At 54.6% G+C, this 13,198-nt stretch overlaps 2 protein-coding genes across 3 annotated transcripts; one reads left to right on the plus strand and one right to left on the minus strand.

The window, feature by feature from the left end:
• Positions 1-3,133: 3,133 nt before the first annotated feature.
• TMEM176B (transmembrane protein 176B) lies at positions 3,134-8,216 on the minus strand. Of its 2 annotated transcripts, none has more exons than XM_058179385.1 (7): positions 8,058-8,216; positions 6,460-6,727; positions 5,158-5,292; positions 4,823-4,876; positions 4,503-4,742; positions 4,028-4,138; positions 3,134-3,373 (listed from the first exon to the last, which is right to left on the minus strand). In XM_058179385.1, exons 2-7 carry the CDS (start codon positions 6,670-6,672, stop codon positions 3,296-3,298), a joined length of 831 nt encoding a protein of 276 aa, XP_058035368.1. In that variant the 5' UTR covers positions 6,673-6,727; positions 8,058-8,216; the 3' UTR covers positions 3,134-3,295. The 2 variants fall into 2 exon arrangements, with proteins under 2 accessions (XP_058035368.1, XP_058035369.1); XM_058179386.1 differs by having other exon boundaries at positions 6,460-6,696; positions 8,058-8,210.
• Positions 8,217-11,197: 2,981 nt separating this feature from the next.
• On the plus strand, positions 11,198-12,794 carry MRPS12 (mitochondrial ribosomal protein S12). The gene is made up of 2 exons (XM_058179413.1): positions 11,198-11,332; positions 12,225-12,794. Exons 1-2 carry the CDS (start codon positions 11,302-11,304, stop codon positions 12,569-12,571), a joined length of 378 nt encoding a protein of 125 aa, XP_058035396.1. The 5' UTR covers positions 11,198-11,301; the 3' UTR covers positions 12,572-12,794.
• Positions 12,795-13,198: the final 404 nt, after the last annotated feature.

Genomic DNA, 13,198 nt, shown 5'->3' on the forward strand with positions numbered 1-13,198 from the left:
GGAAGTCACTACCTGACTCTATAGTCTCTACTCAAAACCCCAAAATCTTCAACCAAAAACTGTCTACTATTATTTATTTATTTATTTATTTATTCATATTTTTATACTGCCCTTCTCCGAAGACTGAGGGTGGTGTACAGCCAATAAAATGACAAAAATCCCAACAAATTTAAAATACACTATCAAATTTAAAAAACTGATTCAATCGCTGTAACTTAAAATATTAGCTAAAATTTATCAAAACTAAAACCTTGGTAAAAACCCTATTAAAACCCACTAAAACCCCCATACTAAAATCAGTCAGGCCAGCCCCGCTTGGTGAAAAAAGAAAGTCTTGAGCTCGCGCTTAAAGGTCCGGAGATCAGGGAGGAGATGGAGTCCCACCGCCAGCTCATTCCATAAAGCCGGGGCCCCCACAGAGAACGCCCTTCCCCGGGGCCGCCAGCCAACATTGACTAGCCGACGGCACCCTAAGAAGACCCTCCCTGTGGGCGCGCACTGGACGTATCGGACAATGGGAGGTAACTGTCGGCAGCAGGCGGTCCCGTAAATATCCCGGTCCAATGCAATGGAGCGCTTTAAAGGTGATAACCAACACCTTGAAGCGCACCCGGAAGACCACCGGCAACCAATGCAGCCTGCGCAGGAGAGGTGTTACATGGGAGCTACGAGGAGCTCCCTCAATCCCCTGCGCGGCCGCATTCTGCACCAGTTGGAGCCTCTGGGTGCTCCTCAAGGAGAGCCCCATGTAGAGAGCATTGCAGTAATCCAGACGGGAAGTGACGAGGGCATGAGTGACCGTGCATAACGTGTCCCGGTTCAGGAAAGGGTGCAATCGGCGAATCAAGCGAACCTGATGAAAAGCTCCCCTGGCGACAGCTGTCAAGTGGTCTTCTAAAGACAGCCGTGCATCCAGGAGAACGCCTAAATTGCGCACCGATTCCCTGGGGGCTAACGATTTGCCCCCCACAGTCAGCAATGGAGTAAGCTGACTGTGCCGGGACGCCGGCATCCACAACCACTCCGTCTTGGATGGGTTGAGTCGGAGCCTGTTCGTCCCCATCCAGACCCGAACGGCCTCAAGACACTGAGTCATCACATCGACGGCTTCGTTGGGGTGGTTCGGGGTGGAGATGTACAATTGAGTGTCGTCAGCATACAGCTGACAGCTCACTCCGAAACCACGGATGATCTCTCCCAGCGGCTTCATATAGATGTTGAACAAGAGGGGTGAGAGAATCGACACCTGCGGCACCCCACAAGTGAGTTGCCTAGGGGTCGATCTCTGCCCCCCTGTCAACACCGTCTACGAGCGGTCGGAGAGGTAGGAGGAGAACCACCGTAAAACAGTGCCTCCCACCCCCAAGCCCTCCAACCGCCACAGCAGGATACCATGGTCGATGGTATCGAACACCGCTGATAGATCTAACAGGACAAGAACAGAGGAACAACCTCTGTCCCGTGCCCTCCAGAGATCATCAACCAACGCGACCAAAGCCGTCTCTGTGCTGTACCCAGGCCTGAAGCCGGACTGGCACGGGTCTAGATAAACAGTTTCCTCCAGGCACTGGGGGAGTTGCCAAGCCACCACACTCTCTACAACCTTCGCCAGAAAGCGAAGATTGGAGACTGGACGATAATTAGCTAAAATAGCTGGGTCCAGGGAAGGCTTCTTAAGGAGGGGCCTCACCACCGCCTCTTTCAAGGCAGCTGGGAAAACTCCCTCCCTCAGAGAAGCGCTGATAATTCCCTGGAGCCAGCCTCGTGTAACCTCCTGGGTGGCCAGTACTAACCAGGAGGGACATGGGTCCAATAAACATGTGGTGGCATTCAACCTCCCCAGTATCCTGTCCATGTCATCGGGAGTCACAGGATCAAACTCAGCCCAAACAATGTTCTCAAGACGTGCCCGCGTCATCCCGTCCGGATCTACCCAATCTATGTCCAACCCATCCCGGATCTGAGCGATTTTATTGACCACACCCCATTCCTAAGAGGACTATAAGGGGCGTGCATAAGAGCACAAAAGTGCCTACCATTCCTGTCCTATTGTTCTCTTCATTATAGTATTATATGCATACTTTTACTTATACTTTTACTTATATATACTTTTTCTCTCATGAATTATTGTTTATGTTGATGTTTGTTTATACTGTTGTGACAAAATAAATAAATAAAAAAAGATAGAGATGACAGGTAGATGATATAGAGATGATAGAAGACAGACAGAGAGATGAGAGAGAGAGAGATGATAGACAGTCAGTCAGTCAGTCCTCGGTTCTTCCGCAAGGAGGAGTAGAAGAGCGGACAACATCCATCATAGTGGCAGAATTGGCGGGGGGGGGGGCTGGTTTTAAAATGGAGCCAGGAGAAGCAAGATGGGAGGGATGGAGGAGTGTGTCAGGTGGCCGCGGAGGGGAGGGTCCCAGCTCCCAAAGGGGGGGAGGGACCAAGAACCAGCTCCCCCCCATCCTAAACTCATCCTGCACAGCGGTCTCCTGGACCAAGCGGTAACAAGGCAGCTAGCAGAGATGTGATCGGCATGGAGGAACCTTGGAGGTCATCTAGTCCAGCCCCAGTTTAGGCTGCAAAGCCCTTTGGCCTTTTATACCCAGATGCTGTTCTGTGCCTGTCAGACCTCTCTACAACTCCTGACAGCAAAGGCAAGTTTCCCGGGGTCAGAGAGATCATCTAGTCCAGTGGACTCCCAACCATTTGGGTTCCGTAGAGAGAGGGTTTTCCGGAGGGAACGCGGTTTCATGGACTGCCTGTGTCCCGTAGATGGGGTACTTCGTTTGCTTGCGCAACCCGGTTGCCTGTGTGCTGCGGCCCAATGACGGTCCACAGAATGGGGGATTGGGGACCCCTGCTCTAATCTGGAACTGCTTTGTTCTCAGTAAAGCAAGGGTGTCCAACTGGCAGTCTGTGGGCCGGATGCGTCACCTGCAGACCACACAGGCAAAAAAAAGTCACATGACGTCCACATGATATGGCGAGTTTCACAGCTGTGCAGTAAAGTCTAGTCTTGGAAAAAGGAAGTTAATTAAACTAAGTGGGACGGATGACACCTTCTGCCCACGCGCCCCATGGGGTCCCGAGTTCGGCCATCCCACCCAAGAGACAAGAGCTAAAATTCCAGAAATTCAACTTTTATTAATCGGGTGTGCAAGGAGGAGAGTTGGCTGGCGTGAGAAGCGACGAAAGGAGCATCTGACTTTGGGAAGCGCTGGGTTGCCGTTCGATTCCTGGGAAGATCCAAAGGCTGGGTTGGGGGGGAGGCTCCCCTCCATGCCCCTCACGCAGGATTCTGCTCTTTGCCCGGCTCTTCAGAAGCATCTGCATCCTCCATGGCCATGTAGTCCTGCCAGCCCCCCTGCAAGGAAAAGAAAAGCGAACCTAGCTTACAACGGCTTCCCCAGGACTGGTCAGTTCCCATGAAACACACCCCTCCCCACTGTTCATTCCAATCCAGAGGAAGATACAGTTTTCGACATACAACCACCCTCGAGCCAACCATTTCTTTTGTTCCGGGCGTTTTGCTCCCATTTTATGATGTTTTCTCGTCCCAGTCGTTAAGTGAATCCCCACCGCATTGCAAAGTCAAAAAACCTGGTTGTTAAGCGAATCTGGCTTCCCCCACAGACTTTGCTTGCAAAAAGGGATTGCGCAACCTTGGCACTTAGCAACGGTCAGAAGTGTGAACCGCTCACTCGGCGTCTGACATTCGATGGTGGGACCGCAGGGTACGACAAAGGTGGTTAACCATTTCAGTGTTGCTGTCACTTTGAACGGTCACTGAACAAACTCTTGTGAGTTTAGGATGATTTGTAACAGCTCTTCTTATGATGCCGAGCGATGCAGTGTGAAGTTTTCTGGAGTACCAGGAGCAACAACAGCCAGGGAGCCAAGGCGGGTGAAACCCTCTCCCACCACAATGGATCCCTGGAGAGGGGGCCCTGCCCTCCAGAATGCCCAATCCAGCCATGTTAACTGGGGGCCAGAGCCCTGAACCCTTTCGTCGACCTACCCAGCAGGAGCAGCACAGGCGATGGAGGCCGTATCCGAAGCAGAAGAGAGCGATGGCCAGAGCCGCAGAGTGCAGGATCAACAGGAGGATATGGGTGGAGCTCCACATGCGCTGGGGAGGGAGGGGGGCTCAAATCAGAAAGAGTGGGGGGGGCAAGAGATTGGCCACGCACACCCATGCTCGGTCCACCAGAGTCAACTGGCACTGGTTCCTGTGCTCTGTCTACACAGCTGGGACTCAGGCAGGGTCCTCAGTGGGGAGTCAGGAGGAGGGAATGTGATGACCAATGGGCGCCTCTTCCCAGGAGCCAAACACCTGAAGCCACCTGAGGGCAGATGAGCCCTGCCTGCCCCTCAGGCTGACATTCAGAACAAGCCAACAGAGGGAGGACCGTACTTCAAAGGTCTCATCCTGGGACTGCTGTCTTCTACAGGGCGCCGCTGCCTGCCTCCCTCTCCGGGGAAGACACACTCACCATGAGCGCCCAGAGTGCCTCCTGGCACTGGCTGGCTCGCTCTTGGTCCTTCTGGTTGTCATACGGAGGGCTGGTTGTCTGCTCCCAGTACCGGTAGCTCCGGCCTTCGGTTCTGTGCTTGCAGAGGCTCTCGACAAAGTAGGGTTGGTAAGTCAGCGATGGGAATTCCGTCAAACCCACCGTGAAGGCCACCGAACCCCCCACAACGCTGCCCAGGTTGAGGAACGTGGCCAGGTGGACCTAAGAGACAAGGAAGGGCACAGCTGAGAATGGGCACCAGGTCCTTGTGACAGGTCAGGGACAGGACCCTCCCCACTTACCCAGTTGCCGCCGTGTCGTGCGCCCACCGCAGAGAAGGTGCCGGAGAGAATGAACTAAAGGAGGGAAGCCAACAGGTGAGAGGTGATATCTATCGGGGCCTCCCTCCCTCCCCACCAGCAGGAAGCAAGCCCCCAACCCATAGGCCGGTACACCACCCCCTTGGGCACTGTACTGACTGCTAGAGATGTCTGCAAGGCAGCAGTCCAGCCTCCCTCATAGCCGTGTCACTATGCCGTCTTTCTTCCATCACCCCAATCCTCCCCTGCAGGTTCTTGGGGAGCCCGCTGACCCAGGAGGTTCCTCCCCCCTGTTCCTCCCTCCCCCCAGTGCTCACCAGACTGCCTGACCAGAAAGGAACTCCGTTATAGATTGCTCTCTTGTAGTAGTAGGGTATGTCACCATTTGGCTCAACCATGCTCAGTGCCACGCCGATGCCAATGCAGACAATGCCAAGCAGAATCTGGGCTACCTGTGGGGGGTGGAGAGGGGAGAGCACAGGTAATCCCAGCACAAGAGGACCAGGGTGGGGTTACCATGGGGGGGAGGAAACCAGGAGAAGTTAGCTAGAGACCTGATTGGACCCAGTGCCTGTTCTGTTTGTGGCCGGAACCAAGAGAAAGGAACAATCCCTCGGTTCCTTCCTGGTTCGGTTCAGGGTGCAAAACCCCAAAGTGGATGAATGTGCCAGGATCAGGTTCAGGATCACTGAAGAGCTCTTAGGTGGACACAGCGGTTCAGCTTAGTGAGAACCTGCCCGTTTAGTGAGAACCCTGCTCAGAATTGCCTCTGGTCTGAGGACTGGGGGGAGGGAAGGGGAGTCATGATGCAGGTGGAGAGGTGCCACTGAGCATCTAGAGTTCTTGCATACTTTGTTAAAAAAACAAAAAACCCTACAATTACTTTTGTCTCTACTCGGAAACCGTTTCTGGACTTTCTGCTTGTGGTGGGGGAAAAAACTATGAAAAGCAAGTCTGGGTTTCCCAATGAGTTTTGTTGATATACAAATGGCCAAAAGGTAAAAGTGAACGTTTGATGTTACGATCTTACAGGGAGTCCTCAACTCATGACCACAAACGAGATTTTACGATGGTCATTCAGCGAGTCAGAGCAGGGGTTCAATTAGGAACACAGTTGTTCCATGAATCGGGTTTCTCCACTGGCTTGGCTGCTCGCCAAAGGCGGCAAAAGGGGATCGATTGTGGGAAATCCCCCCCTCCCCCGTGGGCCCTGTGACTGTCATAAAGGCGAAGCGGCGGCCAAGCATCTGAAGTTTGATTGTGTGATTGCAAGGTAAGTGTAGGGGAAAAAACTGTTGTACATCAACTGTTTCCGATGCTGTTATACGTGTCGAACAGTTGCAAAACGAACTGTTGTAAGTCGAGGACTACGTATATTTTGATAGAGTCAGATGTCAATGCCTCTTTTTTCTCTTCTTTTCTATACTCTGCCCTTCCTTTTTTCCTCCCCCCCCCTTTTCCTGTGATTTGGGTGTGCGTTGTATACTATAAACTAATCAAACCTGTATTGTGGTCACAACAAAGAGGCGATACGGTCCCTCCGGGCTCAGCAAGGCAAGACCCCTGTCCGATCCATCGTCCCCAGACCTGAACCCCCTCCCCCAAACCCCAAATCTTACCCCCAAGGCTTTCTGCTCCCCCCTGCGTGGGCGGCGGGAGGGGGGAGCGCCAGTGGCATCCTTGGCGGCTGCTCTGCGGCGAACCAGAGACGCCGCACCTTTGCACAGGTAAGCCATCCCGGACTCCTGGCGGAGGGTGATGTTAACTACGGTCCCCCCAGAGCCCCCCAGGGCCACCTCAGTCCCTTCGATCTTCAGCGTGGGGCCTGCCATGACTCCCCTTCTTCTTTCTTCTTCCTAGCAAGTCGGTGGGCGAGAAAAGTGGCAGCTGGCGGGTAGAGAAGGAAGGGTGAGAGCAGGTGGAAAAACCCGGAGGTGGGAGGGGGGATGACACAGGGCTGGGACACCTGGAGGGGGGGTGGAGCCTGTACTTTCACTGTCCCAGGTTCAAAGGTGGGGGCGAACCAGGTGTGAATGCCTCGGCTGGTTTTCCTTGTGGATCGCAAGGAAGCTTCTGGGAGGGGCAGACATGGGGAGGAGTCTCTCGGGCTAAGATTGGGGGGGTGAGCATGGGGAAGGGGTCTTTTGGAAGCCCTCTGGCTAATAAGAAGAGCCGGCAAGGGGGATATGGGGCTACGGGGCCCCCACCTCCCGTCCCACCCCGCTTGGGAGGAGTTGCCCTACTCCCACTGGGGGCTCCGAAGGTCTTCAAAAGAGGGTGTGCCCAGAGCCCTTCCTCCCCCACCTCCTCCAGCATTCCTGCTTTGCCTTGGAGCTGCCCTTCCCCATGGCACTCATTTGGCCTTTGATTTTGGTTCCACAATGGATGACTCCCCCCCCCAGGTGGGCCCAGGGCTCCTTCTGGGCAGCCCTTCACTCCCCACGACCCCACCCCTTGCTCCTTCCTCAATCAGGGGGCTGGACTAGAAAATCTCCCAACTTCGACTTCCAGCTCGATTCGAATTCCCTCCCTCCCTCTTTTCCTCTCTTCCTTTCTTCCTTCCTTCCTCCCTCTTTTCCTTCCTTCCTTCCTTCCTTCCTTTCTCCCTTCCCCTTTTCCTCCCTTCTTTCCTCCCTCCCTCCCTCTTTTCCTTCCTTCCTTCCTCCCTCCCATCCTTTCTTCCTCCCTCCCTCTTTTCCTTCCTTCCTTCCTTTCTCCCTCCCTTTCTCTTTTCCTCCCTTCTCTTCTTCCTCCCTCCCTCCCTCCCTCCCTCTTTTCCTTCCTTCTTTCCTTCTTCCTTCCTTCTTCCTCCCTCCCTCTTTTCCTCCTTCCTCCATCCCACCCTCCCTCCCACCCACCCTCTTTTCCTTCCTTCCTTCCTTCCTTCCTCTTTTCCTCCTTTCCTCTTTTCCTTCCTTCCTCCCTCTTTTCCTTCCTCCCTCCCTCCCTCTTTTCCCTCCTTCCTTCCTTCCTTTCTCCCTTCCCCTTTTCCTCCCTTCTTTTCTTCCTTCCTCCCTCTTTTCCTTCCTTCCTCCATCCCTCCCACTTTTCCTTTCTCCCTTCCTTTCTTCCTCCCTCTTTTCCTTCCTTCCTCCCCCTTTTCCTCCTTTCTTCCCTCCCTCCCTCCCTTCCTCCCTTCCGATCCCTCCCCCCCACCGGGGAGAGAGCTTACCCAGCCCTCCCAACCCAAAGCTGGCAGGTGGAGGGACCCACTCACCGGCGCTGCCGTGGGGAGAGGCAAAGAGGAAGGGGAGCGAAGGTCGCAGTACACAGACACACACACGCCACGCAAGAGCCCGGAGCAAAGAGCCTGTCCCGCAACCCAGAACAAAGACGGACTCGGAGCCCGCGGGGGAGGGATCCCAACCAAAAGGCGGGGCTTTGTCTGGCCCGCTTTCCCACGCGCAGTTTCCCGTCAAAGGGCAGCGGAGGATGCCAAAGGCAATTACGCAACCGGGAAAGCCCCGGGGGCAAATTCCGGTCACGGGAGACACTCCTTGTTTTGCACGCAATGAGGGAGGGAGGGAGGAAAAGAGGGATTTGAACTGGCAGCCCGTCCGATGCCCGGCTCTGGGTTTCAAAAAGCAGAGGGAGAATTCCCCGGCCAGGCTTGTTGCCACCTGGGCTTGTGCTGATTGGCTGGCATCCAGGGATCCCCCCCCTCACCTGGCTGGCTCCCATCGGGCTGAGCTCACCTGCGGGAGAAGACTTCAAGGCACTTTTGGGGGGGGGGGTCTCCGATAAATACAGAATATTTCTAGCATGAAAGTGGAAGGAGGAGGAGGAGGACTGGGGGGGGGGTCCTGTGTGCTCTCTGAGCTGGGTGGTTTTCTCGCAGATGTTTCACAACCCAACTAGGGAACACCATCAGTGCTGGGAGGAGGAGGAGGAGGAGGAATAACGATGAAGATCAATCAATCGGAGTAGAGCTAGAAGGGACCTCAGAGGTCCTCTAGTTCAACCCCCTTTTGTTCTATAATTCTATTGAAGAAATATCAAAGGCAAGAGTTGGAGGGGATCCAGTTCATATTTATAATGAAGGTCGACCTCCGAGGCCCCTTCCAACTCTGTCCTTCTATGATTCTTTATTATTATTATTATTATTTATTCGATTTTTATACCGCCCTTCTCCCGAAGGACTCAGGGCGGTGTACAGCCAAGGTAAAACAAACAGTGCAATATACAATTAAAATACAAATTAAAAAACTTATTACATAATTGGCCTAAAATTTTGGAACATATAAAACTAAAACCCATTAAAAATTAATAATAAAAATTTAAAACTAATAAAATTTAAGCCAGCCCCGCACGAATAAATAAATGTGTTTTCAATTCGTGGCGGAAGGTCCGAAGGTCAGGTATTTGGCGTAAGCCCGGGGGAAGTTCGTTCCAGAGGGTAGGAGCCCCCACAGAGAAGGACCTTCCCCTGGGGGCCGCCAGCCGACATTGCTTGGCGGACGGCACCCTGAGAAGACCCTCTCTGTGTGAGCGTATGGGTCAGTGGGAGGCATGAGGTAACAGCAGGCGGTCCCGTAAGTACCCAGGCCCCAAGCCATGGAGCGCTTTAAAGGTAGTAACCAAAACCTTAAAGTGCACCCGAAAGACCACAGGTAGCCAATACAGTCTGCGCAGCAGTGGTGTTACTTGGGAGCTACATGTAGCTCCCTCTATCACCCGCGCAGCTGCATTCTGGACCAACTGAAGCCTCCGAGTGCATCTCAAGGGGAGCCCCATGTAGAGAGCATTACAATAATCCAAGCGAGAGGTAACGAGCGCATGAGTGACTGTGCACAAGGCATCCCGATCAAGGAAGGGGCGCAACTGACGAACCAGGCGAACCTGGTGGAAGGCCCCCCTGGAGACGGCCGTCAAATGATCTTCAAATGACAGCCGTTCATCCAGGAGAACACCCAAGTTGCGCACCCTTTCCATTGGGGCCAATAACTTGCCTCCAACAGTCAGTCACGGCTGCAGCTGACTGTATCGGGGTGCCGGCATCCACAGCCACTCCGTCTTAGAGGGATTGAGCTTGATCCTGTTTCTCCCCATCCAGACCCATACGGCTTCCAAACACCGGGACAGCACTTCAACAGCTTCGTTGGGGTGGCCTGGGGTGGAAAAGTACAGCTGAGTATCATCAGCGTACAGTTGGTATCTCACCCCAAAGCCACTGATGATCTCACCCAACGGCTTCATATAGATGTTGAACAGAAGGGGCGAGAGAATCGACCCCTGCGGCACCCCACAAGTGAGAGCCCTCGCGGCCGACTCTGCCCCCGTCAACACCGTCCTCGGAGAGATAGGAGGAGAACCACCGGTAAACGGTGCCTCCCACTCCCAATCCCCCCAACCGGCGCAGCAGGATACCATGGTTGATGGTATCAAAAGCCGCTGAGAGGTCTAATAGGACCAGGGCCAAGGAATAACCCCTGTCCCTGGCCCTCCAGAGATCATCCACCAATGCGACCAAAGCTGTCTCCGTGCTGTATCCGGGTCGGAAGCCGGACTAGAACGGGTCTAGATAGACAGATTCATCCAGGTATTGGGGTAGCTGCCGCTATTCTCTAAGGCAGGGGTCTCCAACCTTGGCAACTTTAAGACTTCAAAGAACTCTTGAGTTGAAGTCCATAAGTCTTAAAAGTTGCCAAGGTTGGAGACCCCTGCTTTAAGGGTCTCCTGCTTGAGGGGTTGGTCTAGATTACCTCCAAGGTCCCTTTGTCCATTTTTGCTTCCATGAGGGTTGCGAGGGGGCTGGACTAGATGACGTCCAATGACCCTTCCAACTCTGTCCTTCTATAATTCCCAAAGGGCCTCCTGCTTGAGGAGGGGGTTGGTCTAGATCAGGGCAAAGCTTTGCTGGCTGAAGGATTCTGGGAGTTGAAGTTCACAAGTCTTAAAAGTTGCCAAGGTTGGAGATCCCTGGTCTAGATGACCTCTGAGGTCTCTTCCAACTCTGAGTCTGTAAGGATCTCCTGACCCCTGCGGAGGGGTCAGCATAGATGACCTCTGAGGTCCCCACCGTGGTACCCGTTGAACCAGGGCAGGGATTCACTGAACGGTGGCAAGGTGGCTCACTTAGCGACGGAACTGTTGAGCTCCGTGGTGGCTGTAAATCGAGGACCCCTGCATAAATTGTATAAATTTATGTATAAATTAATAAATTCCCCCTCCCCCACTCCGGATTCGGGGAGGGGGAGGGCTTACATTCTTCAGAAGCTTGATCACCAAGCGCCTTCTGCGCATGCTCCGCGGTGCCTCCCAGGTTCCGCGTTGAGATTTGCCCTCAGGCAACGGGAGAGGAGACAGGCCGCGGGGGCGGGGCTTCTCGGCGCGGGGTCCTCTGGGAGTTGAAGTCCCCCGCGCGAGGAACAGTACCGGCCGATCGGGTTCGAACTTCCGGGTACGCCTCCCGCGTTTCCGGCGGCGCTCTAGTCTCGTCGCTTCTCTGCTGTCCTGCGCTGATGGCGGTTGCCGGGTTCTTCCTAGGCCGAGGTGGGGGAAGAATGTGGGGCTGGGGGTCATCAGGTGGGCTGGGCAGGGGTTAGGATTTGAGGAAGCATCGGGGAAATACTGGGGCGGGGTAACCTGGGAACGCGTGCGGGGCTTGGGGTGTGGCGGGGAGGATCTTGGGAAATTGGGGGGTTCAGGGGCGGGGTAACCTGAGAGAATGGGCGGAGCTTGGGGTGGGAGGGGTCCTGGGGGACAGCTGGTGAGGCTTTGGGAAGTACCTGGGGAGGGGCCTTGGGGTGGGGGCCATTGGGGTCCTGGGGAAAAGGGGGTGGGGTCCTGCAGATGAAATGCCGACGGGGAAGATCTGGGGGTGAGGGGGGAAGTAAGCTATAGGGAGGGGGGAGCTATAGGGGTTTAGGCGGAGTGGGAGGACCTGGTAGGCTCTGCCAAGCTTGGAGTGGGGGAGATAAACTTTGTGGAGGGGAGTCCTAGGGGTGGCGAAGGGGCAGCTGGGGAGACGTGGGAGGTAACCAGACCTGATGCGTCTCCTCTGGAGGGGTAACCTGGGACTGTGGGTGGACCTTGGAACGGGGGGGGGGGGTGAGGGGGGGAAGTGGGGAGGGCAAGGTACCTGTGGGAGGCAGGGACAAGAGAAGAGGATCTGGGGTTGGGATTGGGAGGCATCTGGGGTGCAGATCCTTGGCAGGGTTCCAGTAGGGAGGATCTGAGGATTCAGGGGGAATAAGCCACAGAGGGGGGGGGACTTGGGATTTGGGGCAGGGGGGACCTGGGCGACCTGGGTAACCTTGGGGCGGAGGGGTGGTGATGTAGGGCACGGGGACAGGGAGCAGAAAGATCCCGCGTTTGAGGGGAGACCCTGAGGGATGACTGGTCCCCCACTCTTATCACCATCTTCTCTCTTCTCATCCCGCAGGTGCCCGCTGGATGGCCACGCTGATGCAGATGCACCGTCTGGGCCGTCCCAAGCGCCCCCCGTCTCCCCCGGGGCCCCTAGAGGGGCATCCTCAGCTGAAAGGGGTGGTCTTAAAGGTCCTGATCCGGAAGCCCAAGAAGCCCAACTCGGCCAACCGGAAGTGCGCCCTGGTGCGACTCAGCACGGGCAAAGAGCTGGTGTGCTACATCCCCGGCGAGGGACACAACCTCCAGGAGCACATGGCCGTCCTGGTAGAAGGTGGGCGCAAGCAGGACCTGCCCGGCGTCAAAGTCCGCATCATACGTGGCAAATATGACTGCGCCCACGTCAAAAAGAAGACGGCTTGAAGGACGGGGTGGGGGAAAAAAGCACCCCATACCCCCACGGGGGAAGTTGGGAGAGACAGAAAGGACCGGACGGAAAGTGGTTTCGGGTGGATTTTCAAATGAGAGGGAGAGAGCAGCGTGGAGGAGGCTGCAGCTGCTGGCTGAGCGGCCCGTACATTGACTCGATCAACCCACCAATTAATAAATAAATAAATGGGGCGGGGGTCTTCAGCCCCTCCTGGAATCCCTCTTGTTTTTCTTTGTAAACTAGGGGTAGAATGGCTTCTGGGGAGGGAGGGAGGGAGGGATGATAGATAGACACATAGTTGATGGATGGGGAGATAGGAAGTAGATAAGATTAGATGAATGATGATAGACACATGACGGATGGGGAGATATAGATTGACAGCTAGGATAGATTAGATGGTGGTGTCAGAGTTTGTTGCAATATCAAATCCAGAAAGCACACACAGATAACTGATTCAGCAGGATTCATTAACTTCTTTATATACTGTACATAATAAAACATGAGTAAATGAACAATACCAATAGCAGATTCTTCCAACGTGGTAGAGAGGAGAGGTTGCTTTTAGTTCAGAGCAGACTAGTTTCGTTTTAGAGCTGAGCATAGAGCTAAGCCATGTCCAG

This window comes from Ahaetulla prasina, chromosome 4, assembly GCF_028640845.1.
Source record: "Ahaetulla prasina isolate Xishuangbanna chromosome 4, ASM2864084v1, whole genome shotgun sequence".
Classification (NCBI taxonomy): domain Eukaryota; kingdom Metazoa; phylum Chordata; class Lepidosauria; order Squamata; family Colubridae; genus Ahaetulla; species Ahaetulla prasina.

Excerpts from the sequence above, each read along its gene's own strand:
- TMEM176B (XM_058179385.1), bottom strand. The coding sequence starts at position 6,672 with ATGGCAGGCCCCACGCTGAAGATCGAAGGGACTGAGGTGGCCCTGGGG. Across the intron at positions 5,293-6,459 it reads GGGAGCAGAAAGCCTTGGGG|GTAGCCCAGATTCTGCTTGG; the intron begins GTAAGATTTGGG and ends CACCCCCCACAG. Across the intron at positions 4,139-4,502 it reads AGGCACTCTGGGCGCTCATG|CGCATGTGGAGCTCCACCCA; the intron begins GTGAGTGTGTCT and ends CTCCCTCCCCAG.
- MRPS12 (XM_058179413.1), top strand. The coding sequence starts at position 11,302 with ATGGCGGTTGCCGGGTTCTTCCTAGGCCGAG. Across the intron at positions 11,333-12,224 it reads CGGGTTCTTCCTAGGCCGAG|GTGCCCGCTGGATGGCCACG; the intron begins GTGGGGGAAGAA and ends CTCATCCCGCAG.